The sequence below is a fragment of the Pelobates fuscus genome, chromosome 2, assembly GCF_036172605.1.
Source record: "Pelobates fuscus isolate aPelFus1 chromosome 2, aPelFus1.pri, whole genome shotgun sequence".
Taxonomy (NCBI): domain Eukaryota; kingdom Metazoa; phylum Chordata; class Amphibia; order Anura; family Pelobatidae; genus Pelobates; species Pelobates fuscus.
The window spans coordinates 1,274,030-1,301,915 of NC_086318.1; the positions used below are offsets into that span (position 1 = coordinate 1,274,030).

Genomic DNA, 27,886 nt, shown 5'->3' on the forward strand with positions numbered 1-27,886 from the left:
CACTGTTGGGAAGGGAGGCTGACTATGTTGCCTCCCGGGAGCTCAATTTGCTGCTGACAAGGGAGGCTAGCTATCTCCACCTCCTCTACGGTGGGTTGCAATCTGACATTGGGGCTGAAGACCAACTAACTCCTCTTTCTGGAAAGGGTACAGGGAAGCAGCGCCTTCTGGGTGTCCTCAAACTCATATGGTGGTGAGTGGAAAATATGAAGACAGAAAACAGAGTATAGTGTAGTATATTCTATAGGTGGTGAGGTAAAATAATAGAAATGCCACTTACAATTTTCTGGAGCTTATGTTCAGCTCCAGGTATATGCACCTGGGCAGTATGATCCCAGCCTGTGGATATGTCACTCAGCTTGGTTCCTTGTAGATGGTAGGTCAGGGTCAAGGGCCAGTTAAAGTGTCACGGTTATTAACCTCCAAATTGCAGTGACACAGATATTACCCAATTACATAAAATGAGAATAAAAACTGAAAAAATAGTGCTGTTGTAAAAGCAAAATAAAAGGAGGTATACTCACATAAGGAGAGCAAAAAAAATTGTTTTTTGCTCATTCCTGTGTAGCGTAGATGGTTTCCTCCCCACCAAGGAGGTAAAAAGTGTGACTCCTCGGGATAAAATCTTCAGGGATAAAGTTTAAGAAGGTCCAGGTAAGGTAAAAAAATAGTATTATTTAAAACAAAGCTAAGAAAACCAATGACATAAAACACTAATGCGTTTTACCCATAGTACTTTTTCAAACTCCTCTTTCTGGGTTGTAATCCACCACTTGGGATGGAGCTAGATTGCAATTCATTGCTGGGAGGCAGATCCCATTTGGGTTGCGATCTGCCACATGGGAGAGAGGCAGACTTTCTACTCTCTCTGAAGCTCTATCTGTCACTGGGGAAGAAGGCCCCTTCTCTCCCTGGTTGCAAGGGTGGCCAGCTACCTCCTTGCCCTGGAGCCCAGTCTGCCGCTGGGGAGGGAGATCAACTACCTCCTGTCCCAGGAGCGCTATCTGGGCTTGGTAGGGAGACTGACTACATCCACAACCTGGAGCCCAATCTGCCGCTGTTGAGGGAAGCCGATTCCCTCATCTCCCAGGAGTGTCATCTGCTGCTTGGAAGCTACTGGGGTGGCCAGGGTCCCCATGCCAAGGGGTTGGAGGGGTTGGAGATCTGAACCAGCTGCCCAGATCTCCAACCTGATTCACCTTATTCAGGTGTGGAGAACACGGTTTCTTCCACACTTACCAGGCCAACATCCTCGGGTGAGAAGTCTATTAAATCCACAGTCTTTGGGGACCGCTGTTGTACAAAGTCTTCATCTGCTAACCACGGGTACTTCTGGACCACATACTACTGTAAGGCCTAATAATGAGATATACACCAAGTGATAAGCCTGGCTGGTATTTGAGATATAGATGTGATGACACTCACGGCTGATGCACGAGTTACAGATCAGTTGATACTCACACCTGATGTTTGAAATATAGACCAGGTTATAGTCACGGCTGATGTATGAATGCTACATTTTTGGGCTCATGTAGAGCTGCTGCGTATGGATATTTTTCCTTAGAGTTTAGTTTTGGCTCTGTTGGATGATGGAGCGAAAACAGGCACCTATAATAGGGGTCATTTTCCATAATCTTTCTTATTTCAGGAATCTTCCAGATGTGACAGCACAGGATTTTGAGAAAGTAGACCTCGCCCGGTATAAATGGATTCACTGGGAGGTGAGCCCTTGGCCTGTATTTGTGTTTCCTGAGAACATTCAATCCATTCACATAGAGCAGTGTATATCCAGACCCCTGACTACATGTATGAGACCCCCACGGTGTGACGTATCATGTATCTAAAAAAAAAAAACACTAACGAAGGTAGGACCAGCCATAAAGTTAGGGGAACCACCGATTATATAATCATTCTAGAAAAGAAGATTATTCAAGAAACCTTAATTAAACAACGAGATAAAAACATATAAAGAAACAAACAAGTAAAAAAGTGCAACATGAAAAATGTGCTGAATGTATGAGAAAGGAGAGGATACACCAGGAGTTTTTATTACTCCTGGTTCCTCTCCTTTCTTACGTAACAGTCTGCCTAGACCAAATTCACCAGGTAAATGGGTAATGTATGACATAGACAATCTCAGTCATTGCGTAAAGGTCACCATATCATACTTCTTGCACAAATCCAGCAACAGCAGGTCCAAAACTCTGTTACTGGATTCCCCAACCATACAGACAGGAGACACAGTTCCCAGCAGATCTAATATTCAGTATGTTAATTTTGAACAAGGACTAGTGTTTAGTGACTTGTCGGGAAACAGGTGGTGAAAACCATTTAAAATACAATTATACAGCACATTGGAGAACAAGCAATTATAATTCATACATCAAAATATATAATGCAGGTACCTCTTTCTAACACAATAAAGAGCAAAAAAGATATGCATTTAACTGCTTATTTGTTTGTACTAATTGGCATACCAGCATTATGTACATTTTCACATTTATCTTTAGTTAACAGAAGCCGCTGCAGAGTTATCACAATACCAATGCATCATGTGTACATTGGCTGCTACTGTCTTACTGACATTCTTTAACAGGTTTCTTTCCCACGTATACCTTTTATAATTTAACCCTTTGTATGTGTCCTCCTAGGGCAGAAATGCAAATGAACAGTTAAAGATGATCTCCAGGGTTGAAAAATACAATAGTACCGCCCCCAAGGAGCAACGCATCACTATCTCAGTGGAGATTGAGAAAGAGAGAGAGGAACTTTATCAGCTCTTTCCCCATGGAGACTTGGTAAGTGTAAGGACCCTGTCAATGCCTCAGGTCACTCTATCAGTGTTAAAGAGAATATTCTACATAGAAGGTTTATCCTGCTCTTATCTCCTCAAATATTGAACTTTTACTAATGGAAAGACTCAGAGGACAGTCCCCAACAAATAGTCCATGCCCCCACACTCCCTGACCAACCTTACATCCCCCACCTGTTCTGGGTTACACAGTCCATGCCCCCACACTCCCTGACCAACCTTACATCCCCCACCTGTTCTGGGTTACACAGTCCATGCCCCCACACTCCCTGACCAACCTTACATCCCCCACCTGTTCTGGGTTACACAGTCCATGCCCCCACACTCCCTGACCAACCTTACATCCCCCACCTGTTCTGGGTTACACGGTCCATGCCCCCACACTCCCTGACCAACCTTACATCCCCCACCTGTTCTGGGTTACACAGTCCATGCCCCCACACTCCCTGACCAACCTTACATTCCCCACCTGTTCTGGGTTACACAGTCCATGCCCCCACACTCCCTGACCAACCTTACATCCCCCACCTGTTCTGGGTTACACAGTCCATGCCCCCACACTCCCTGACCAACCTTACATCCCCCACCTGTTCTGGGTTACACAGTCCATGCCCCCTCACTCCCTGACCAACCTTACATCCCCCACCTGTTCTGGGTTAAGCAGCCCAAGATCACAGCCTTTCCCAGTCAATCCTTTATTCTCTTAGCAAACTGACAATGGCCCCATACTTTCCTGGTAAACAGTCCATGCTTTCACCATTTCCCAATAAGCAACCCATACCACCTACCATTTCCAGTAAATAGTCCATGATTCCCCCTTTCATGGCAAGCAGGCCTTGTACCCACCCTTCCCACACAAACAGTCTATTCCTTAACCTTTTCCACCAACCATTCCAAACTGGAAACAAAGCCCCCACTCTCACAGTAATTCTTTACACCCTAGTTCCTTGGTAAACAAACCGCACCTTCCTTTTCTCAGTAAATGGGCCGTGGCAGCACAAAGTCAATAACAGCCCATTAGACACTCTCTTAGTAATGAGTACTGCTCTCATTTTATTTTATTTTTTATTGACATCAATAGCAATATTTCCATAGTACAACTAGCGAAACACAAGTCCACATCTTACATGCAAATTATAGTTTTAGAATTATTTGCCTATAAACCAGAAGAAACTGTATTCAGAGATATAGTTAGAACTGCTTCATAGGTAACAGTGTGTCACGAAAAGGTCCTCTCCTTCATGAATTATCGCCCACGGTTCACATGGACATATACAAAACCCTATATACAAGTTAAGGAGAGTAAACAAATTATAAAGAGTGCTGCTCTCTAAGAGTAACAGTCCACCTGGGACTCTCTTAGTGTAGAGGCCAGCACTCTGTCAGTAACAGCCACAGGGCAGTCTTAGTGTAGAGGCCAACACTCTGTCAGTAACAGCCACAGGGCAGTCTTAGTGTAGAGGCCAGCACTCTGTCAGTAACAGCCACAGGGCAGTCTTAGTGTAGAGGCCAGCACTCTGTCAGTAACAGCCACAGGGCAGTCTTAGTGTAGAGGCCAGCACTCTGTCAGTAACAGCCACAGGGCAGTCTTAGTGTAGAGGCCAGCACTCTGTCAGTAACAGCCACAGGGCAGTCTTAGTGTAGTGACCAGCACTCTGTCAGTAACAGCCACAGGGCAGTCTTAGTGTAGAGGCCAGCACTCTGTCAGTAACAGCCACAGGGCAGTCTTAGTGTAGAGGCCAGCACTCTGTCAGTAACAGCCACAGGGCAGTCTTAGTGTAGTGACCAGCACTCTGTCAGTAACAGCCACAGGGCAGTCTTAGTGTAGTGACCAGCACTATGTCAGTAACAGCCACAGGGCAGTCTTAGTGTAGTGACCAGCACTCTGTCAGTAACAGCCACAGGGCAGTCTTAGTGTAGAGGCCAGCACTCTGTCAGTAACAGCCACAGGGCAGTCTTAGTGTAGAGGCCAGCACTCTGTCAGTAACAGCCACAGGGCAGTCTTAGTGTAGTGACCAGCACTCTGTCAGTAACAGCCACAGGGCAGTCTTAGTGTAGAGGCCAGCACTCTGTCAGTAACAGCCACAGGGCAGTCTTAGTGTAGAGGCCAGCACTCTGTCAGTAACAGCCACAGGGCAGTCTTAGTGTAGTGACCAGCACTCTGTCAGTAACAGCCACAGGGCAGTCTTAGTGTAGTGACCAGCACTATGTCAGTAACAGCCACAGGGCAGTCTTAGTGTAGTGACCAGCACTCTGTCAGTAACAGCCACAGGGCAGTCTTAGTGTAGAGGCCAGCACTCTGTCAGTAACAGCCACAGGGCAGTCTTAGTGTAGTGACCAGCACTCTGTCAGTAACAGCCACAGGGCAGTCTTAGTGTAGTGACCAGCACTCTGTCAGTAACAGCCACAGGGCAGTCTTAGTGTAGAGTCCAGCACTCTGTCAGTAACAGCCACAGGGCAGTCTTAGTGTAGAGGCCAGCACTCTGTCAGTAACAGCCACAGGGCAGTCTTAGTGTAGTGACCAGCACTCTGTCAGTAACAGCCACAGGGCAGTCTTAGTGTAGTGACCAGCACTCTGTCAGTAACAGCCACAGGGCAGTCTTAGTGTAGAGGCCAGCACTCTGTCAGTAACAGCCACAGGGCAGTCTTAGTGTAGTGACCAGCACTCTGTCAGTAACAGCCACAGGGCAGTCTTAGTGTAGTGACCAGCACTCTGTCAGTAACAGCCACAGGGCAGTCTTAGTGTAGTGACCAGCACTCTGTCAGTAACAGCCACAGGGCAGTCTTAGTGTAGAGGCCAGCACTCTGTCAGTAACAGCCACAGGGCAGTCTTAGTGTAGAGGCCAGCACTCTGTCAGTAACAGCCACAGGGCAGTCTTAGTGTAGAGGCCAGCACTCTGTCAGTAACAGCCACAGGGCAGTCTTAGTGTAGTGGCCAGCACTCTGTCAGTAACAGCCACAGGGCAGTCTTAGTGTAGTGGCCAGCACTCTGTCAGTAACAGCCACAGGGCAGTCTTAGTGTAGAGGCCAGCACTCTGTCAGTAACAGCCACAGGGCAGTCTTAGTGTAGAGGCCAGCACTCTGTCAGTAACAGCCACAGGGCAGTCTTAGTGTAGTGGCCAGCACTCTGTCAGTAACAGCCACAGGGCAGTCTTAGTGTAGAGGCCAGCACTCTGTCAGTAACAGCCACAGGGCAGTCTTAGTGTAGAGGCCAGCACTCTGTCAGTAACAGCCACAGGGCAGTCTTAGTGTAGTGACCAGCACTCTGTCAGTAACAGTCACCCGGCTTAGTAAACATGGCTTGATGATTAACTCTTTCTGTCTATAGGTTTTTGTGAGCAAAGATGTAGCCACAAGTTTGGGTTTTTCTTCTGCCAAGGACGCAGTAATTGGGTTGTATCCTCGCGTGAAGAGTGGGTGAGTATATTTGTACAATTATGGATTGAGCTAGTCAGTGAAATGAATTAAACACTTTATTAATCATCAATATAGATCATCCTTTTCAGAGCACTTTACATCGATTAGCAGTCATACAATAATCCTTACTGATATTAATAAAGTCATTACACCTGGGCAGTAGGCTATTGGCAGTGGGCTATTGTATTTATCAGCAAATGGGAAAGTCCCCCTGTAAAAACATGATGGGTTTAGAGCTTGGGGAGGTGGCGATGTGGGTGAGGTATCAGGGAGAATGGTCACTGGATGAATGTGGAGTGGGAGCTTCTTCCAATAGTACAAGATAGTAAGGGGTGAGAATCAAAATCAAGTTTGGGGTAAGTGTAGGAGTGGGAACAGAGGGCAGGTATAGTGGGATATGATAGAGGGGAGTTACGCAGGAGCATGCTTTTGGAGGGATTGCATTTGAAATTAGGGTGGTGGAGTATTGATTGAGATTCCAGTTAAAGGCTGGTAGGGTGCGTGGAGAGGGTGAGAATTTTCACAATTATTCATCTCAAAATGAACAACAAACTAATTTCACCATAAGCTAGTCTGCAGTAACCTTAGTAGGATGCTGAGAGACATTGTTTAGAGATAAGAGAAGACAGATGTGAGGCAGATGATTGCTCACAGATCATCCACACAGGGCCGCCACCAGAAATTTTGGGGCCCCTAACTGAGCTCAGGGTCTGGGCCCGCCTCCAAAACCGCCCACAGAGACCGCCTCCAAATCCCGCCCACAGGAATACACACACAGACACAAACACATTCACTGATACAAAAGGACACAGATACACACACACACACTGATACATACTAACAGACACACATACTGATACGCATATAGGCATACATACTGAGACATACACACATATACAGACACACAGGCGTACATAGTGACAGACACATACTAACATACATACAGACACACATGCATAAGGACATACAGACACAGACACATTCATAATGACAGACAGACATTCATACTGACATGCAGACATACATACACTGACATTCATACACACATAATGACATGCATACAGATAGACATGCATACATTCATACAGACACTGACATCCATACATACACACATTCATAATGACATACAGACATACATTCATACATACATTCATACAAACAGACATACACACATTCATAATGACATGTAGACATACATACACTGACATTCATACACACATAATGACATGCATACAGACATACATACAGATATAAATACAGACATACATAGTTACATACATACATTCATACTGGCATACATACATTCATACAGACAGACAGACATACACACATTCATAATGACATGCAGACATACATACACTGACATTCATACACACATAATGACATGCAGACATACATACACTGACATTCATACACACATAATGACATGCAGACATACACACAGACATACATACATACAGACAAACACACAGACAGACATACATACACAGACAGACATACACACAGACAGACATACATACACAAACACAGACATACATACACACACACAGACAGACATACATACACACAGACATACATACATACACACAGACATACATACATACACACAGACATACATACATACACACAGACAGACATACATACACACAGACAGACATACATACACACAGACAGACATACATACACACAGACAGACATACATACACACAGACAGACATACATACACACAGATAGACATACACACACACAGACAGACATGCATACACACAGACATGCATACACACAGACATGCATACACACAGACATGCATACACACAGACATGCATACACACAGACATACATACACACAGACAGACATACATACAGACAAACATACAGACATACAGACACACACACAGACAGACACACAGACAGACAGACAGACACACAGACAGACACACAGACAGACAGACACACAGACAGACAGACACACAGACAGACAGACACACAGACAGACAGACACACAGACAGACAGACACACAGACAGACAGACACACAGACAGACAGACACACAGACAGACAGACACACAGACAGACAGACACACAGACAGACAGACACACACACAGACAGACAGACACACAGACAGACAGACACACAGACAGACAGACACACAGACAGACAGACACACAGACAGACAGACACACAGACAGACAGACACACAGACAGACAGACACACAGACAGACAGACACACAGACAGGCAGACACACAGACAGACAGACAGACACACAGACAGACAGACACACAGACAGACAGACACACAGACAGACAGACACACAGACAGACAGACACACAGACAGACAGACAGACACACAGACAGACAGACACACAGACAGACAGACACACAGACAGACAGACACACAGACAGACAGACACACAGACAGACAGACACACAGACAGACAGACACACAGACAGACAGACACACAGACAGACAGACAGACAGACAGACACACAGACAGACAGACAGACAGACACACAGACAGACAGACACACAGACACACAGACAGACAGACACACAGACAGACAGACAGACAGACACACAGACAGACAGACAGACAGACACACAGACAGACAGACACACAGACAGACAGACACACAGACAGACAGACACACAGACAGACAGACACACAGACAGACAGACACACAGACAGACAGACACACAGACAGACAGACAGACAGACAGACAGACAGACATACATATACACAGCTCATTTTCCAGCCACCCTCCTGTTTCTTACCTTGTCTTTGCAGGAGGGTGGCTGGCTGGGGCTGATGGGACTGGCAGTCGGCTGGCTCTCCCTCTTCATGTCGGGCGCGAGCGCTCCTCCCGCGCGGAGTGAGCTGGGAGGAAGTGACCACTTCCTCCCAGCAGCACTTGCGCTGCGTCGGCATTTTTTATTTTTTTTTAAAGGGGCCCGGTCGCGCTATACCACGGCCGCAGCGCTGACCGGGCCCCTGAAGATATGGGGCCCATCGGGTGGCCCTAAGTGCATGGGCCACCCGATGGGACCCATCAGCGTACGGCCGCTACACGTGGGGCCCGGGCGGCTGGGCCCCCGGAGGGCCGCCGGGCCCGTGACACGTGACTGTTATGGTTGTCACCCCCTGATGGCGGCTTTGCATCCACATATAATTCAGGCATTTTCAGTGTGTACAGGATAAGTAGAAGGGTGTGACACATACTCCCATGCCGTAGCCTTTTGGAGAGCCTTGAAGGCTAGCCATTTGCCCACAGACTACGGGCTGGGTCGCAGGAGTCCTTAAAAGGAGCTTGTGACAGTAGCAATCGATTTACAAACTGTGCACCCTCTGCTGACTGAATAGAAATGTGTACATTTACATAATTCTGATATGTAAAGTAGTACAATCAAATCGATAGTTAAATGTATATATTGTTGATTTTTTATTATGTTTAAAAAGGTTGCATGTATTCTATGTTAGTGAGCCACAAGTGCCTTTGTAAAGGCAGTAGTTGGAGGCTGTAACGAACCCCTTGTACTTCGTATAGTACGTTCGTTGGCACTCTCCCGAACTCCTAGAAGGTTATGTGATTAAAGCCCGTTCTCATAGTACGCTAATTCTAACTCTCCCGAAATCCAAACAGGTCGTTGGAAAAATCAAGTGATACCCAAACATCAGTCAAGACTTGATGAAGGGTACAACTGGAATGGTTTATTATGGACAGATGGCCCACTTTTATACACAGACCTCCAGCAAAAGTATAGGAAAACACACCCAGACATCTCTGTGTCTTGGAGATAATTGACTGTACTTTGCTTAAACTAGTCATCTCCCATGCACTAAAAGTACAATGAGGAAAATATAAAATACCCCAAAACATACACAATAATAATAGGGACCCCCGCAAGTCTTATATGCCCAGATATCCTGGATCTGAGTGCCCTAAAGTGTCCAAATAGTGCTTGGATCCCATGAATGCAGCCGAATCGCCACCAGAGTAAAGTTTTCACCGACCGCACAAAATAGTTCCATGAGAAAAGTGGTAGCTTTCAGGAGTCCCAAAACGAACAAAATACCGAACGGTTCCCCTGGCTCATAGGTAGCGATTGTTCATCTAGTTTGTGCGTACCTTGTCACCTAATAGCGCTCTCCTGGCTTGTCGGGAATAGAAGCAGGCGTTGGTACAAAGTTACCGGTGTTCACGGGTTAGAGTGTCCGACTTAGAGTTCCAGACACTCGATGACCAAGTACCGCTGCCTGCTTTTGGCAGGCAAGATGACCGCCGTTTTCCAGTCAAGCGACTGGGTCTAAGGAGTGCCCTGGTAGCAGGATGGAGCTGACATGGCGGAGTGTTTAGGTTCACTATACCAACGAATACGTTTGCTTCTTAAAATACTTTTAGGGAGTTCTAGAGTGCTTGCAGACCATGTGCTTTGGGAGTACCAACATGGCTGTAAACCATGTGCTACCTATGCATTTGGTGAATTCTTATAGCTGGAATCCCCCCAACAATATAGTGTTATACAACGCCAATGAAATTAACTAGCAGACTTACTTTAACCCAAAAGCACAGCAAACAGATTTAATTGTAATAGATTTCGGCAGAGTTATATCCTAGAAGCTAATCACAAATCATAACAATCACTCCGAAACTGGCAAAGAAAATAATGTTTAATAAAAAGGTGTTAAAAGGTATAACAAATTAAAATAAACCTTAAGCACAGACAGAACATTAATATTGAAATAGCACATGTATTATACTAAATAAATAGCAGATATCTAACCGAATTAGGTGAAGTGAATTAAAGTATTAAAAATATCAGAAATTATACAGTTTTAATACATATCCAATCCCCGGCTATCTTACTGTAATGATGATAGCACATGTAAGGAACAGGAGGGAAAAGCAGTTCATAACTCCGGCAGCTTTAATGTGGGTCCCCCTCTCTCTCTCTTCTCCTCCAAGATCACACTACCTCTCAGGTTAGACCCTGGGATTAAATAGGACTTCAAGACTAAGTAAAATCCTTTGATAGAACTGTATAGCATCTGTAACGGCTACCCAGGTAGTGAGAGGGTATCAGCCGTTGGTGACGTCCTTTTCCCTGGCAAGCTGCTGTGTGAAAGTAAAACTGGTATAATCCCATTCACGAGATCCAGAGGGAGAGTCAGGTTCAGCTGTAACAAGAGCAGAGTAATATCCCCAAATAATCCCCTTCCAAGAACGAGACGAGGCTACGTTTTGAAGGGTCAAGAAGAACTCTGAGGTGCTGGAACACCCAGCCTGCTTTTCCTGGCTAATCATGGCAGCATCACTTATGGGTAGATCCTCCCTTAGCAGTCTCAGGACAGGAATTAATTAATTAATTAATTAATTAATTAGACCTATGGTATAAAGAGTCCCTCCTCTCCCTACACCACACTCTTTTTTCCTGTCCTTAGCAAGTTCTACAGGACTTTTTACCTTTTATTTTATGGCCACCTTCCTGCGTTTGTCGTGGGTTCGTTCCAAATGAAGTTCAGCCTCTCTTCATTTGAAGGACCCAGTAAACAGCCTGCATGAGCAGGACTAACTGGGTCAGGTTCAGTGTAAGTACTGAACTGCTGCGTGGGATGTATGTCTGTGTTCTGAGGGAGACACTGTTCTAAGCTTCCTGGGGTTGGTTATCCTTAAAAATTCCCCCGTGTTATTGGAAGTGCCCCTAGTAATTGGGGTTAAAATCCCCCCCTTACCTTGTTGGCAGTGCTTTGGGGATCCATGCTGCAGTCATCCTAATGGATGGTGCTATCGTGCTTCTTGGAAGTTATTTCCTTTTCTGCAGACCCTGTATTGCCTCCTGGGGGCTTCCTGGGAGTAGCTGTCCCTGTGGGGGCTGCATTCCGGTCTTTCTTGGCGGTTCTGGGGATCCAGCGTTGCTGTTGTCCGCGGTGTGCGTTCCAGACACGGAATTGCCGAAACCGGAAGTACCTCGCGTCAGCCGCGAGGCTTGGAACGCATGGCGTGCGTTCCAGCGCTCTGCGCATGCGCGGACCAGACGCAGGGGTATTTAAACTGGGGAATGCTGGCACTTGCCTGTCAGCTGTTCAGGACGTCTGATTTGCGGTCTGACTTCTCACAGTTCTCCTTCTGTGCTGTCTTCTGGCTGCCTGGAGTGTGTTTCTGCCATTATGAGGTAGGATTGCCTGTTTCATATGGTTTTTGCTGGGGGCTTTGGGTTTGCTTACCAGTTTGCATTTTGATTATTGGGATTGTGTTCTGAATTTTCCTTTGTTCCCTTTCGTAGTATGGATTCTGCCTCTGCTAGATCCCTCTCTAGAAAACATAGGTGAGCCATTTGTTTTTGTTCGGGGGGGGGGGGGTTGTTAAAAGAGTGCCATACTGAGCCTGTAATATATGTTATATATGGCTTTCTTTCAGCCCCAGCAAACAGTTGGATTCTCCATCCAGAGACAAGACCAATAGATGCATCAATTGTTCATCACCTGCTCCACCTGGAAGGAACCTCTGCAGGGAATGCTTGTCGGAAGCGGCTAATGTCCCCAGTAAGACTTCTCCGCAGGATGACCTTAAACTTTGGATTTCCCGTGCTATTGCTGAGGGCTTTAAGTCTACCACGGGATGTGGTGGTCCTCCTAAGAGACGCAGAGCGGAACCTCAGTCTTCCAGCTCTGGAGAGGATCCTGACCTGTGGGAGGTCTCGGATGAGGGGGAAGAGGAAGTTGATTATGCCTCCAGGTCTCTGGACTCGAAATCTATCGATAGACTTATTACCCTCCTCAGAGACACTCTTAGCCGCACGGAAGAAAGATCTGAGTTGAGAGAGGCTGGCAGGTTTTTTGAGGACTTGAAACCTAATAGACCAACGTTCCCGGTGCATTCCTCTATAAGGGACATGATCCTTCAGGAATGGAATAAGCCGGAGAGGAAGTCCACCTTGAAAAACAAATTTACGAGGACTTATCCTTATTCTGCCATGGACTGCTGCCTTTGGAATTCGGTTCCCAAGGTTGACGCTGCAGTGATCCATATGGCTAAAAAGACCACGCTTCCTATAGACTCCATGGCGTACTTGAGGGAGCCTATGGAAAAGCGTATGGATGGTGATCTAATTAAAGCCTACCTGGCGCTAGGCTCCGCCCTTCATCCGGCAGTAGCGCTGACCACTCTCTCCAGGGCCTTGAGGGTTTGGCTCGCTAATTTGGAGGAGGACATTGGTCAAGGTGTCCGTAGAGAACATCTCCTGGAGAGTCTCAAGGATTTGAGCCTTGCTACTGAATTTTGCTCAGAAGCCTCCCTGGACATCACTCGCATGATTGCCAAAAGTATGGCCCTGTCTGTGGCCTCCAGAAGGGCCTTATGGCTTCATTCCTGGGGGGCGGACTATGCCTCCAAGGCGTCCTTGTGTGGTCTCCCGTTCCAGGGGGATCTCCTGTTTGGTAAGATCCTGGAAGATGCCATTCAGAAAGCTGCCGATGGGGAAAAAAGCGTTTCTACCACAAGTCAGCAGAAAGAGTTTTTCCTCCTCCTGGAAAACTGGACGATTCAAGGATCGGTCCTTTCGGGACAGCAGAAGCTACAAACCCGGAAGGGAGTATTCCAGGAATTCTTCATGGAAGTCCTTCTCTCACTCTTCTTCCAATAAGGCTTCCAGAGGTAGAGGTGCCAGAACCTCCGGGAAGACCTTCTGAAGGTCTTCGGGCCCATCCGGGTATGGTGGGTGGAAGACTGAAGTTCTTTTTCCCGGTATGGGCCGCAAATGTCACAGACGTGTGGGTCACATCCATCATAAAAGAGGGCTACAGGATGGAATTTTCTTCTCGTCCAAATACTGCTCTTTTCAGAAAATCAAGAGTGTCCGCAGGTGTCAAACGAAGGGCCATGAGGACTTGCATTTCCACTCTGCTGGAACAGAAGGTGTTGGAGGAAGTCCCTACACACGAAAGGTTCCGGGGGATGTATTCCACGGTGTTTTGGGCTCAAAAACCCCAGGGAAAGTGGCGTCTCATCCTGAATCTGAAAGGAGTGAACGCCATACTAGACGTAAGGACATTCAAAATGGAATCCTTACAGACCATCCTAAAGAGCGTAAAAACGGGAGATTGGATGACCTCAATAGACTTAAAAGATGCCTACTACCAAATCCCTGTAAACAGCAATCACATGCTGTTCCTTCGGTTCTGGGCTTTAGGAAGACACTTTCAGTTCCGAGGACTCCCGTTTGGCCTCAGCTTAGCGCCAAGGACTTTCTCGAAGGTCCTTGTCTCTTTGATTGCCGTCATAAGGATGAGAGGTATAGAGATATTCCATTACCTGGACGACATCCTCATCATAGGGCCTTCACGAAGAATTGTGGAGCATCATACATTAGTGGCAATGAACATCCTTCAAGATCACGGGTGGCTTCTGAATATAGAAAAGTGCTCCCTGATTCCGTCTCAGACCATCGTGTTCCTCGGAGCAGTGATAAATACCATCTCTGCCCGTGTGTTTTTGTCTCCAGAGAGGGTCATGAAGATAAAAGACAAAGTCAAGAAGCTCCAGGTTCTCGAAAGGGCCTCGGCAAGGGAAGTCATGAGTCTCCTGGGTTCTTTAACATCTACGATAGGTTTGGTGAAGTGGGCCCAATGGAAGTTTCGCCCTGTCCAGAGTTGCTTCCTTCTCCAGTTCGACAGAGAGAAAACGGATTGGGAACAGAAGATATCTCTGCCACTGCCAGTGAGAAGAGAGTTGAACTGGTGGAAGAACAGGAAGAACCTAGCAAAGGGCTTCCCCTTGGAAGAAACTCCATGGAACATTATTACGACAGATGCCAGTTCTTCTGGTTGGGGTGCCCACCTCGACTCCTCGTGGACTCAGGGGAGGTGGACCCGAGAAGAAAATCGGCTCCACTCGAACCTAAGAGAACTACGAGCTATTTCCAAGGCCGTCCGGGTGTTCCTTCCAAAGATCAGAGATTCCTGGGTGTTAATCAAGACGGACAACCGAGCGGTTGCCTCATATGTAAACAACCAGGGAGGCACAAGGAGCAAACTGCTCTTGAAGGAACTAGCTCCTTTAATGGAAATGGCCATGGCCTATCTCCAAGGACTGAAGGCTATCTATCTCCCAGGTTCAGAGAACGTAACGGCGGACTTTCTCAGCAGAACAGACATTCTCCCGGGAGAATGGAAACTTCACCAGTCAGTTTTTGCTTGGATCACCCATCGGTGGGGCATGCCCCAGATCGACCTGATGGCTTCGTTCAGGAATCGTCAGGTGGAGAATTACTACTCCCTCCACCCAGAGAGTCAGGCATTGGGCCAGGATGCTCTATCTCTTCCTTGGTCGTTCGATCTGGGGTATGCGTTCCCTCCCCTACCCATGATAACCAGGTTCCTGAGGAAAGTTTGGTCGGAAGGGAAGAAGGTTATTGCCGTAATCCCAATTTGGCCTTGAAGGCTGTGGTTTCCCCTATTGTCAATGTTGAGCCAGGAACAGCCTTGGCCCCTGCCTGTTCTGGAGGATCTGCTAACACAGGGCCCAGTATTCCATCCTCATCCGGAACGCCTCAAATTGGGGGTGTGGGTCTTGAAAAGGAAAGACTTCGACAATTAGGTCTTTCAGAAGCAGTGGTCAATACCCTCTTGCACTCAAGGAAGGCTTCTACTTCCTCCTGCTACCATAGGGTCTGGGATGTGTTTCAAGAGTGGGCTTAGGTCAAGAAAGTTGACTTCATACGCCCTCGCAACACTGAAATCTTGGAGTTCCTGCAAGAAGGTCTGGATAAGGGCCTTAGCATCAGCACTCTTAAAGTTGAATCTTCGGCTCTGTCAGCTTTGTACAACACCTCTTGGTCATCAGACCCATTGATCTCCAGGTTCTTCAAGGCAGCTTTCAAGTTGAGACCTCCTTCGAGATCCACTACCCCTCCTTGGGACCTTCCGCTTGTTCTCGACTACCTGACTGAGGACCTATTCGTTCCTCTTGAGAATTTGGATGCTGTCCTCCTGACTTACAAAACATTGTTTTTAGTGGCAATTACTTCCGCTAGGAGAATTTCGGAGATCAAGGCCTTCTCTACCTTGCCTTCTTGTCTACAATTCTACCACGATAGGGTATGCCTGAAGCCTAATCCAGCATTTCTTCCTAAAGTGGTCTCTCGTTTTCATCTATCTCAAGAAGTGGTCCTTCCATCTTTCTACCCCAATCCTTCTTCACAAGAGGAGATTAAGTGGCAACGTTTGGATGTCATGAACTGCCTGTCTATGTACCTTGAACGTTCTGCTCCTTACAGGAAAACTGACCAGCTTTTCGTTTTGCCTTCAGGGGCCAGGAAAGGTGAGGCAGCCTCTCTATCTACGTTGAAACGTTGGATTGCTCTTGTGATCAGGAAGGCATATCTCGCTAAAGATCGCTCTCCTCCACTGAAGATAAAGGCACATTCAACCAGAGCATTGTCGACTTCATGGGCTAATTGGGCAGAGGTTCCATACGATGACATTTGCAGGGCAGCCACCTGGTTTTCCCCGATGACATTTATGAAACACTACAAACTAGATGTGGATTCTCCTTCCACCTCATTTGGGAAGAGTGTCTTGTCTACGGTTTCTTTGTCCCATTGATATTAAATTCAGTCGTAGCATAAGAATCTGTTCAGTGTAATTTTTCATGTTTTATTCCCACCCTATGTTCTGTGAGCTTGGGTATTACCCATAAGTGATGCTGCCATGATTAGCCAGGAATAGAGAAAATTTATGACAAACTTACCGTAATTTTCTTTTCCTGGCTATTTCTCATGGCAGCATCAGGGTTCCCGCCCATTTTTTTGTTTTCAGCTTTATAATTGGACTGTGGTGTAGGGGGAGGAGGGACTCTTTATACCATAGGTCTAATTAATTAATTAATTAATCTAATTAATTCCTGTCCTGAGACTGCTAAGGGAGGAGCTACCCATAAGTGATGCTGCCATGAGAAATAGCCAGGAAAAGAAAATTACGGTAAGTTTGTCATAAATTTTCTCTATTTATTACCATTTTGTAAATACAGGACCACCCACAGGGAGGGACAAAACAACCAATCATACACGTACATCATTGAAACCACTCCCAGTAATTACACACAAAATCCTCCCTTCTGTCTGTGATATAATTATGGTTTAACATAATTATCACAGACAGTAAAAATACAGTTTTTACACATACACTGTAATTTTAGAACCATACATTCAATCTCCATAAATTACATATTTAAACTCAGCATACTTCAAACATAAACACTTCCAAAAATCAGCCAAATCCCTCCAGTGGATCAAAAGTTACACGGAAGTCCTTTATGACCGACCACAAGCACATTTTCCTGCCCAAAACAGTTCCATAGATTTGGGCTGTGCGGTCGGTCAATTTCATGCAGAAAAACGACTAAGTCCCATTCGAACGAGCGTTCGAATCTTCGAACGGGACTTAGTCTCTGCAGCTGAAAGTTTAGTATGGGAGAAGGTAAGGGTCAGCGTTGTTCGTGTATTTGCGCATCCGATTTTAGTTCCACAAAATCTTTAGCATACACCGCTGACCACGTTCGAATAAACAAAGATGGCCGCCACCTGTTCGACTGTCGAATGGCGGCCACCCAGCAGTCGGCAATTAACCTGCAGTAACCTCACAGCCTGGGAGGTAAATTGCCTGCACACTTTAACTTCTGGGTGGTCCACCTGTGTGGTACTTGGTTCAGTAAGCCCCATTTACTGAACCAAGTGGGAGAAAGCCAGGGACAAGTTATTTTACAGGTCTGGGGACATAGTCTTAAAGGGGCACCCAATAAAAGTCCATAAGTTTTCAGGGGCACAATCTTCCAGGGGCCATACTCATGAGGAAGGAGGCTGGCAAACAGGCTTCTCCACAATCCAGGTAAGCAGGGCAATTTATCATTTAAAGGGCCAGTTGCAAATAGCAATTTGTAACAGCATCAGTTACCAGGACTTCAAGACCAAGTAAAGTCCTTTGTTAGAACTGTATGGCGTCAGTTACCAGGACTTCAAGACCAAGTAAAGTCCTTTGTTAGAACTGTATGGCATCAGTTACCAGGACTTCAAGACCAAGTAAAATCCTTTGTTAGAACTGTATGGCATCAGTTACCAGGACTTCAAGACCAAGTAAAGTCCTTTGTTAGAACTGTATGGCATCAGTTACCAGGACTTCAAGACCAAGTAAAATCCTTTGTTAGAACTGTATGGCATCAGTTACCAGGACTTCAAGAGTAAGTAAAGTCCTTTGTTAGAACTGTATGGCATCAGTTACCAGGACTTCAAGACCAAGTAAAGTCCTTTGTTAGAACTGTATGGCGTCAGTTACCAGGACTTCAAGACCAAGTAAAGTCCTTTGTTAGAACTGTATGGCATCAGTTACCAGGACTTCAAGGCCAAGTAAAGTCCTTTGTTAGAACTGTATGGCATCAGTTACCAGGACTTCAAGAGTAAGTAAAATCCTTTGTTAGAACTGTATGGCATCAGTTACCAGGACTTCAAGAGTAAGTAAAATCCTTTGTTAGAACTGTATGGCATCAGTTACCAGGACTTCAAGACCAAGTAAAGTCTTTTGAACTGTATGGCGTCAGTTACCAGGACTTCAAGAGTAAGTCAAGTCCTTTGTTAGAACTGTATGGCATCAGTTACCAGGACTTCAAGACCAAGTAAAATCCTTTGTTAGAACTGTATGGCATCAGTTACCAGGACTTCAAGACCAAGTAAAGTCATTTGTTAGAACTGTATGGCATCAGTTACCAGGACTTCAAGACCAAGTAAAGTCCTTTGTTAGAACTGTATGGCGTCAGTTACCAGGACTTCAAGAGTAATTCTATTTTCTAGGGTTTAAATAGTAAAGTCCTTTGTTAGAACTGTATAGGACTAGTTATCAGGACTACAGGAGCATTTTCTTTGTTTGAGACTAACCTTTTTAGAGAGCTTAAAACTGCCACTTATCCAGGGAATATTTGCTAAATTGTGAAACAGAGTCTATAACTTAGTGAGTTATGGGCGCAAAAGCACAAATAGCATTAACAATGTTTCTCATAGGTTATGTCCATAACACAGATGTACACAGTTAGAGTACTGGAACTCTGCTACAAAGGAATTGTAACGGCTACCCAGGTAGAGAGAGGGTATCTGCCGTTGGACACGTCCTTTTCCTTGCAAGCTGCTGCAGAGAAGTAAAGCTGGCGTAATCCCATCCACGATATCCAGAGTGAGAGTCAGGTTCAGCTGAAACAGAGCAGAGTAATATTCCCAAATAATCCCCTTCCAAGAACGAGACGAGGCTACGTTTTGAAGGGTCAAGAAGAACTGAGGACTGGAATACCCAGCCTGCTTTTTATTAGGATTCAGTACAGAAAGAACACACCCAGGGGGAGGTTGAAAATAACCAATCATATACATGGTAACACCCCCACGTCTCCTCCCCTCCGATAAACACATAACATAATTATACGGTACACATTTTTAGTCAAGTTCTGGATGTACCCCAAAAACAGGGGGTACACCTTTAAATCCAGCATCGCTGGATAGCCCTTGTTCAGGGGAGTAACATATCCGAAAATCATTAAATTCGGACAAATGGTTCGGGAGATACAGGGTTCCAAAGTTTTAACCGACCGCACAGACCAACTAGCCGAAAATAGTTCCATGAGTTTTGGCCTTGCGGTCGGTCTCCGTTCGTACGGTGAAAAGACATGAAATTCGTGCCATCCAGTCGAATCTCGGTGTTCGCTGAAATCCCCATAGACGATTAAGTATAACTACCGAACGGTGGGACGTTCGGTAGTTTCAGTACGAATTTATGGAGGTCTGGAGGACTCAGCGGTGTTCGCCTGTTCGCGTATCCGTTTTTAGTTCCATGCGGTAACAGGCAAACACCGCTGTTCGTGCGCAAGATGGCCGCGAACACGTGTAAAAGTCCCGAAATGGCGGCCACCTATACTTTACACAGTGGATTCACGTAAACCATACGAACGGAGGAAAATGAACCGAATAGCGGATTAAACTGTAATTCCCTTGTTTGCTTCACAGCCACCAGGGACTTGTAAGGGTCTGTTACAGGAATTATGATAAAATGATGAGGGGATTGTATTAGTCAGTAGTTGGAATATGGAACTAGATGGAGTTTCTGACTAACAACCAGAAGTAAAGATGAAGTAAAGGGTGTCACCATGAATGTGTGTTGGAGGTGTTTTGGTTATGAACGAGACAAAGGAACACATTAGTGAGAAGAATGGATATGCAAGGGATGACCAGTTGCAAATTAAAGAATGACAAATGGGAACCTCAGGGAGTTGGAGACAAATAGAAATATAAAACACATTTATCACAGAAGCATGAGAATGGACCTGGCAGAAGGATATTTGGAATGGTACCTAAATTGCAAAATTGCCCAACTATAGTTACATAGTTACATAGCTGAAAAGAGACTTGCGTCCATCAAGTCAATAAAATCCATTAGTTTTTTTGCTGTTGATCCAAAAGAAGGCAAAAACACCCCAGTTTGAAGCACTTCCAATTTTGCAACAAACTAGGAAAAAAAATTCCTTCTTGGCCCCCAGAATGGCAGTCAGATTTATCCTTGGATCAAGCAGCTATTACCCTACATTGAAAAATTACAGTGAAAGAATTTACTTAGACCATCTGGATACCAAATCCGGAGGTCTATAGTAAGTACTGGAGTAGGAAAGATGGGATTACCAAATCAATTAATGATAGGACCGTAAAGAGTCTTTAGCAAAAATAACAAAATAGGTGGTCAGATACCCGAATTGGGTAAAAAATCTCGCCACAATGGCTCACCTCAAACTATCTTGGTCAATGGAGTACTTTAAAGATATGTCTTCAGATAGCTACAGATATTAGACTTTAATCATGGAAGGTCCATTCTGATAGCTACTGACAGCAGATAAGCTTAGCTCCAAGTTGCTAAGTTAAGTATTGACTAGAAACACTGGTCTTAAGGCTGGGAGCAGACTTAGTTGTAAAGCTCTATAGGCCACAGCTAGCGTCTGTGGAATTATCTAAATAGAGCCAACAGGATTAAAAAGTAGTCTTGCAAATAATCAACAGTTCAAAACTGCAAACATACCCACACATATGAGGGCTAGATAACTGTAATGAGACCTACTTGTAATATCTAAGGCTCTCAGTATATCTTACCCATATTATGTGAGAAAAACCGGGGAGAGGGGGGGAGAAACAGCTTGCAGGACTGTAGTACTAAGTCTAAGAGAATATAGTTTACTGCTCCCAGGCAACATGTCCAGTGTGATGAGGTGAAAAATAAAGAAAGTGAAAATTAGAGTGATCTAATGTGCAGAACCATACTTAGATTGTTGGTTACCTACACATAGTGACAGTGCCCTAGTGAAAAAATAAGTGAAAGGAAAGAGAAACCCGACGCACGTTTCGGTGCTTTCTGTAATGCACCTTCGTCAGGGGCTGGAGGGAGACTGACCTCAGGTCTCCTTTTAAATGTGTGCTAGTAGCTGCTAATACCTGTTGGACCAATCAGAATCAGGCATGTGACTACATTTGGGCGCCAAAAAAAAAATATATATTTGTTTTTAAATCGGCCAATCAAAGAGCTTGCCGTCTGACATCAGCGGCTGAGTGGTTTTAACTGTTGTGGTGCCGAAATGTATTCTTAGAGAATGGATAGCTTCTGGCTATTGGGGCTACTATTTTCCTGTCCTAATGTGTTTTACACCCCACCTCCTATAGAATGTAAGCTCGATTGAGCAGGGTCCTCTTCAACCTATTGTTCCTGTAAGTTCTTGTAATTGTCCTATTTATAGTTAAATCCCCTCTCATAATATTGTAAAGCGCTACGGAATCTGTTGGCGCTATATAAATGGCAATAATAATAATAATAATAATACTGTGATAATTAGTAGCATACATTAAAGTGAAATAATGCCATGATCTTCCTGGGAGACCATAAGCATATATGATCTTTGAAGTGGTATTGTGATTTCTGAGGCATTTCTAGTATCCATGCCTGTACTGGTGAAGTTAGTTATTTGCATGCTGCTTAGTGATGCTATGAATTCCTCACATTGTTGCAGCTATAGTTTGTGTAACTTAGTTTTGGGATAGGGTTACATTTTATTGATACTGTAGCAATATACCATTTCTGCGGCAAGAAAACCTAGCCGGCGAACTCAAGAATGCTGATTTGTGGTCAAATACAGTTTGCACATAATGAAATCAAACCCGTATCAATTATTTAAACTGACTTATTATATGAATAGACAATGTCAATTGACTCAGTCATAATGTCAGGTTTAGAGCTGGATGAATTTCGGCAGTAATGAACTAAGTCACAGACTTCCGTCCCTAGACACATATCAGGAATCTAACGATTCCGTTCTAACAGAATACCAGGCAAAGGGGTCTTTGTGATACTTACTAGGAAACGGTGTTAGCTGTGTCTTTGATTATTAGAATAGTTATATGCTGGAAAGCATGTGATTATTAACTAAGCTCTGAAGTCGGGAAAGCAGTGTGTAGTTGATAGATTATCGCATTGCAGCTAATAAATTGTAATTGCCTAAAAGACACAGATATCTATCCCTATTATAAGAGGAAAGATCAAGGACATTAAGTGTATTATGTACCGCTAAGTGACATACCGTCACTCCTTAAAGGACCAGACGTCCATATTAATGGCTGTGTGTCCAGGCAGTTCTTCCAATGATTGTGTTGCAATTACTATTTTTAAACTTAGCTCTGAATGTAATGTTAATTAAAATCTGATTACTGGGACAATCTGACTTCATAATCATAACATCTAAGAACTGATGTGTGTAGTCTGATTGTTAAATGTAATAGGTTAGAGGGACAGATACAGCAGCTTAATTTAATTTTGCTGAAGACTATTTACATATATACAATAATGAGAATGGCGTGTATGCTCATTAGAACCTTAATGGACAATGTAATCCTTTAAAACAGGAGAGAGGCATGGTATTTGCAGTGTATAGATAGTTTCTAGTCAGAGATGAAGGACGTATACAAAAAGCCTTCATTAAACCCTGCAGGGGACAATGTTTTGAGTGTGTATATCCAATAACTTTCTCTTTGTAGAAGTTTGATGTTTATATCCCCTTTTCTTGGACCTAGTTTGATTTTCTCTAAACCGTTAAAGCGTAAGTCTTGTGCTGACCCTCCATGTTTCATTTTTAAATGACGTGAAATCACTGTATCAGTTTGTCTGGAAGGATTCACTGAATTGATGTGTTCCAGAATACGATTTTTAAAGGGTCTAAATGTCTTCCCCACGTACTTTAGGCCGCAGCTGCATGTCAGGAGGTAGGCAATTCCAGCTGCATGTCAGGAGGTAGGCAATTCCAGCTGTTTGGCAGTTAAAAAAAAGTTTTAACTGTGTATGTCTTCGTATTGTTTGCATTAGAAAAAGTTTTTGAATGCCTTCTGATAAATTTGCAAGCCTTGGAGTTGGAGACTTTAGCCAAGTGGTCGGGCCTGTTTTCAGTGGGAGATGACTTGTTACAAGAATGTCTTTAAGGTTACGGCCTCTTCTGGCTGTGAGTGAGACATGAGGAGTAAGGACTTCTTGATCTTTCCTCTTATAATAGGGATAGATATCTGTGTCTTTTAGGCAATTACAATTTATTAGCTGCAATGTGATAATCTATCAACTACACACTGCTTTCCCGACTTCAGAGCTTAGTTAATAGTCACATGCTTTCCAGAATATAACTACTCCAATAATCAAAGACACAGCTAACACCGTTTCCTAGTAAGTATCGCAAAGACACCAGTATCTTTCAAGGGTTTGTTTCACAAGGTCCCATCCAGAATCAAAGGTGCCAATACACCTGAACAGGTTCTGGGTTGTATCCTTGATGGAATTCTCAGTAAGGAGGGACTCCCTTTCAGTTAGTAGTGCCCTCTGGTATGCTGACTTCAGGCATCTATTAGAATACCCTTTCGTTTTAAATTGCAACCTCAAGGTTTGCCAGTGTTGAGGAGTTCCATCAGTTGGACCCACCAACAAGGGCAGGGATACATTTAGTTATTGAAAAATTATATCCTTGAATATTCTGTTTTTGCAACTATGCATCTAGTAGCTGTTTGAACATCTGTATGGACTCTGATAAAACCATTTCTTCAGGCAGAGAATTCCACATTCTTATGGCTCTTACAGTAAAAAAAAACTTTTCTTTGCCTTAGACGAAATGTTCTTTCTTCCAGTCTAAACGCGTTACCTTGTGTCCTATATAAAGTCTGGTTTGTGAATAGATTTCCACACAATGGTTTGTATTGGCCCCGAATATATTTGTATAATATTATCATATCCCTTCTCAGGCAACGTTTTTCTAAACTCAATAGGTTTAAATTTGTTAACCTTTCTTCATAGGTGAAATGTTCCATTCCTTTTATTAATTTTGTAATCCGCCTCTGCACTTTTTCTAGTGCCATAATATCCTTCTTTAGAACAGGTGCCCAAAATTGCACAGCATATTCAAGGTTTGGCTCTTTATAAAGAGGCAAAGTTATATTTCCATCCTGAGAATTAATGCCCTTTTTCATGCATGTCAATAACGTAATGGCCTTAGCCACTGCTGATTGACATTGCACATTGTTGCATAGTTTGTAGTTTATAATAATTGCCAAATCCTTCTCGTGTGTTATCCCTAATTCACTTCCATTAAGGGTATATGTTGCTTGTGCATGCTTTACGCCAAAGTTCATAACTTTGCATTTTTCAACATTAAATTTAATCTGCCATTTGAGTGCCCAGTCCCCCGGTCTATCTAAATCCCTCTGCAGCAAAGTAATATCCTCCACATTGTATTACTTAACAGAATTTTGTGTTAACTATGTATCAGAACAAATTCAAATAGCACACTGACCGCCGTCTGTTCTTTCAAATATCTAGTTATGTTGCCAACCTATCCTTTAGCATTCACATTGAAAAACTCTCTTCAAAACTTTATCCAAAACTAGGTGCCCTGTACAGAAACAAATCCTGCCTACGCCCTACAGTAAGGAAACAGATGCTAATGCCTGTCATTGATTATGGGGATGTAGTGTATGCACCTACATCGCAAACCTACCTTCATGAACTTAATACCTTATATAATTTTTCTGCTGCTTTGTACGAGAATGTAATTACTTTACCCACCACTGTGACATGTTGAAAGAGCTAAACTTGGGTAGAACATTGGCTTAAAAATAGAGTACAAAGAGTTGTCATTAATTATACATTTTCAAGCTGGACAGAGGTGGCAAGTGGTGTCCCTCAGGGTTCTCTTCTAGGACCCCTTCTATTTAACATGTTTATAAATGATCTTGAAGACAGCATTGAAAGTCATGTTTCAGTGTTTGCAGATGAAACAAAACTCTGTAAAGTAATACAATGTGAGCAAGATATTACTTTTCTGCAGAGGGATTTAGATAGACTGGGGGACTGGGCACTCAAATGGCAAATGAAATTTAATGTTGAAAAATGCAAAGTTATGCACTTCGGCGTAAAGAGTACACAAGCAACGTATACCTTTAATGGAAGCGAATTAGGGATAACAACACCCGAAAAGGATTTGGGAATTGTTATAGACAACAAAATATGCAAGAATGTGCAATGTCAATCAGCAGTGGCCAAGGCCAGTAGGGTATTGTCATGCATGAAAAAGGGCATTCATTCTCTGGATGAGAATATCATTTTGCCTCTTTATAAATCACTGGTAAGACCACATATTGAATATGCTGTGCAATTTTTGCCACCTGTTCTAAAGAAGGATATTATGGCACTAGAAAAAGTGCAGAGGCGGGCTACAAAATTAATAAAAGGAATGGAACATATCAGCTGTGAAGAACGGTTAACAAATTTAAACCTATTTAGTTTAGAAAAACGTCGCCTGAGAGGGGATATGATAACATTATACAAATAAATTCAGGGCCAATACAAACCATTGTGTTGAAATCTATTCACAAACCGGACTTTACATAGGACACAAGGTCATGCGTTTAGACTGGAAGAAAGAAGATTTTGTCTAAGGCAAAGGAAAGGTTTTTTTACTGTAAGAACAATTAGGATGTGGAATTCTCTGCCTGAAGTGTTTTTATCAGAGTCCATACAGATGTTCAAACAGCTACTAGATGCATAGTTGCAAAAACAGAATATTCAAGGATATCATCTTTCAATGTAGGGTAATAACTGCTTGATCCAAGGATAAATCTGACTGCCATTCTGTGGTCAAGAAGGATTTTTTTTCCTAGCTTGTTGCAGAATTGGAAGTGCTTCAAACTGGGTTTTTTTTGCCTTCTTTTGGATCAACAGCAAAAAACAAATGAGAGGAAGGCTGAACTTGATGGACACAAGTCTCTTTTCAGCTATGTAACTATGTAACTATGTAAACTGGCTATCACTGAACTCCATACGCACCCTTCATCTTTCCAGCATTGTGTTCAAGAGCTTTTCTGGGAAGCTCCCACCCTACATGAGAAGAATGCTCTCCCCGGCTGTTCCCACATCCTATAACTTCCGATCCAGTACTAGCACGATATTTAGCATACCGCAATACAAAAATAAAGTGGCTCGATCCTCATTTTCCTACAGGGCACCGCAATTATGGAATAACCTCAGGGGCACAGTCAAATCTTCATGCAATCTAAAATCCTTTGTGAGATATATGGCAAAATCAATTGAAAATTAGCGAGAAACTATGTCATCCTATCTAATTTTAATGGGTTAGGGACATAGTGGTCAGTTTGGTGGTACCAGAACCACCAGTGGGCCTGAACCCTGGAAACGATAATTACAAAAAGGTGAATACACCCCAAACAAGGGGGGATTCTAATCTGGTGTGTAAAGATGGAAAAAAATGTATATACAGCTTTAATATCTTCCCTTCAGAAGGGGGTGGTAGAGAGGCAGTCTAAATTCCCACAGCTATGCAAAATGTATTCAGTAAAATAGAGACTTTATTGAAACAATAGGATACAAATTGAAAAAGCCAATGGAACAAACATTGTTGCTATGTATATAAAACACACCAAATTATGATCCTTGATCTATTCAATTCAAAACACCGCTATATTGATTGGCTATGTTTTGAATTGGCTATATTGATTGGCTATGTTTTGAATTGGCTATATTGATTGGCTATGTTTTGTAATTACTGCTAGAACAGAATGACAGGATATTCTGGTGGACGGAAGGTTCACTAAACATAGAATGTGATGGCAGATTAGAACCATTCGGCCCATCTAGTCTGCCCAGTTTTCTAAATACTTTCATTAGTCCCTTGCCTTATCTTATGCCTATCCAACGCATGCTTAAACTCCTTTCTGTGTTAACATCTACCACTTCAGCTGGAAGGCTATTCCATGCATCCACTACCCTCTCAGTAAAGTAAAACAGTGAACTAGTAGTTATGACCTAGAAACTACAAACAGAGGAGGTAGAGGGCAGAGAGGGTATCGGATAGGAGTTAAAGACTAGAGTGGAATATATTAGCTAATGATTTTATTCCCAGGGTAAAGGCTGCATACAAGTAGGTCCTGTTAGTAGCAATGAGGAACATAAATCCTGCAGATATCCTTTAGCCCCTGCTGGCAAGTGATCCGTATTTCATAGAACCGGGGGGGAGGATGGAGGAAGGGGATAATCATCCATATAGAG

The 27,886-nt window shown here is 43.9% G+C and overlaps 1 protein-coding gene across 3 annotated transcripts in view; it reads left to right on the plus strand.

The window, feature by feature from the left end:
• The window catches only part of KHK (ketohexokinase), a 153,716-nt gene that overhangs the window by 89,103 nt on the left and 36,727 nt on the right, over positions 1-27,886 (plus strand). For all 3 annotated transcript variants that reach the window (XM_063441833.1, XM_063441834.1, XM_063441832.1), the window contains 3 exons: positions 1,649-1,721; positions 2,652-2,798; positions 6,141-6,229. In XM_063441833.1, coding sequence (XP_063297903.1) covers positions 1,649-1,721; positions 2,652-2,798; positions 6,141-6,229 — 309 coding nt within the window. The remainder of the gene's footprint in view (positions 1-1,648; positions 1,722-2,651; positions 2,799-6,140; positions 6,230-27,886) is intronic.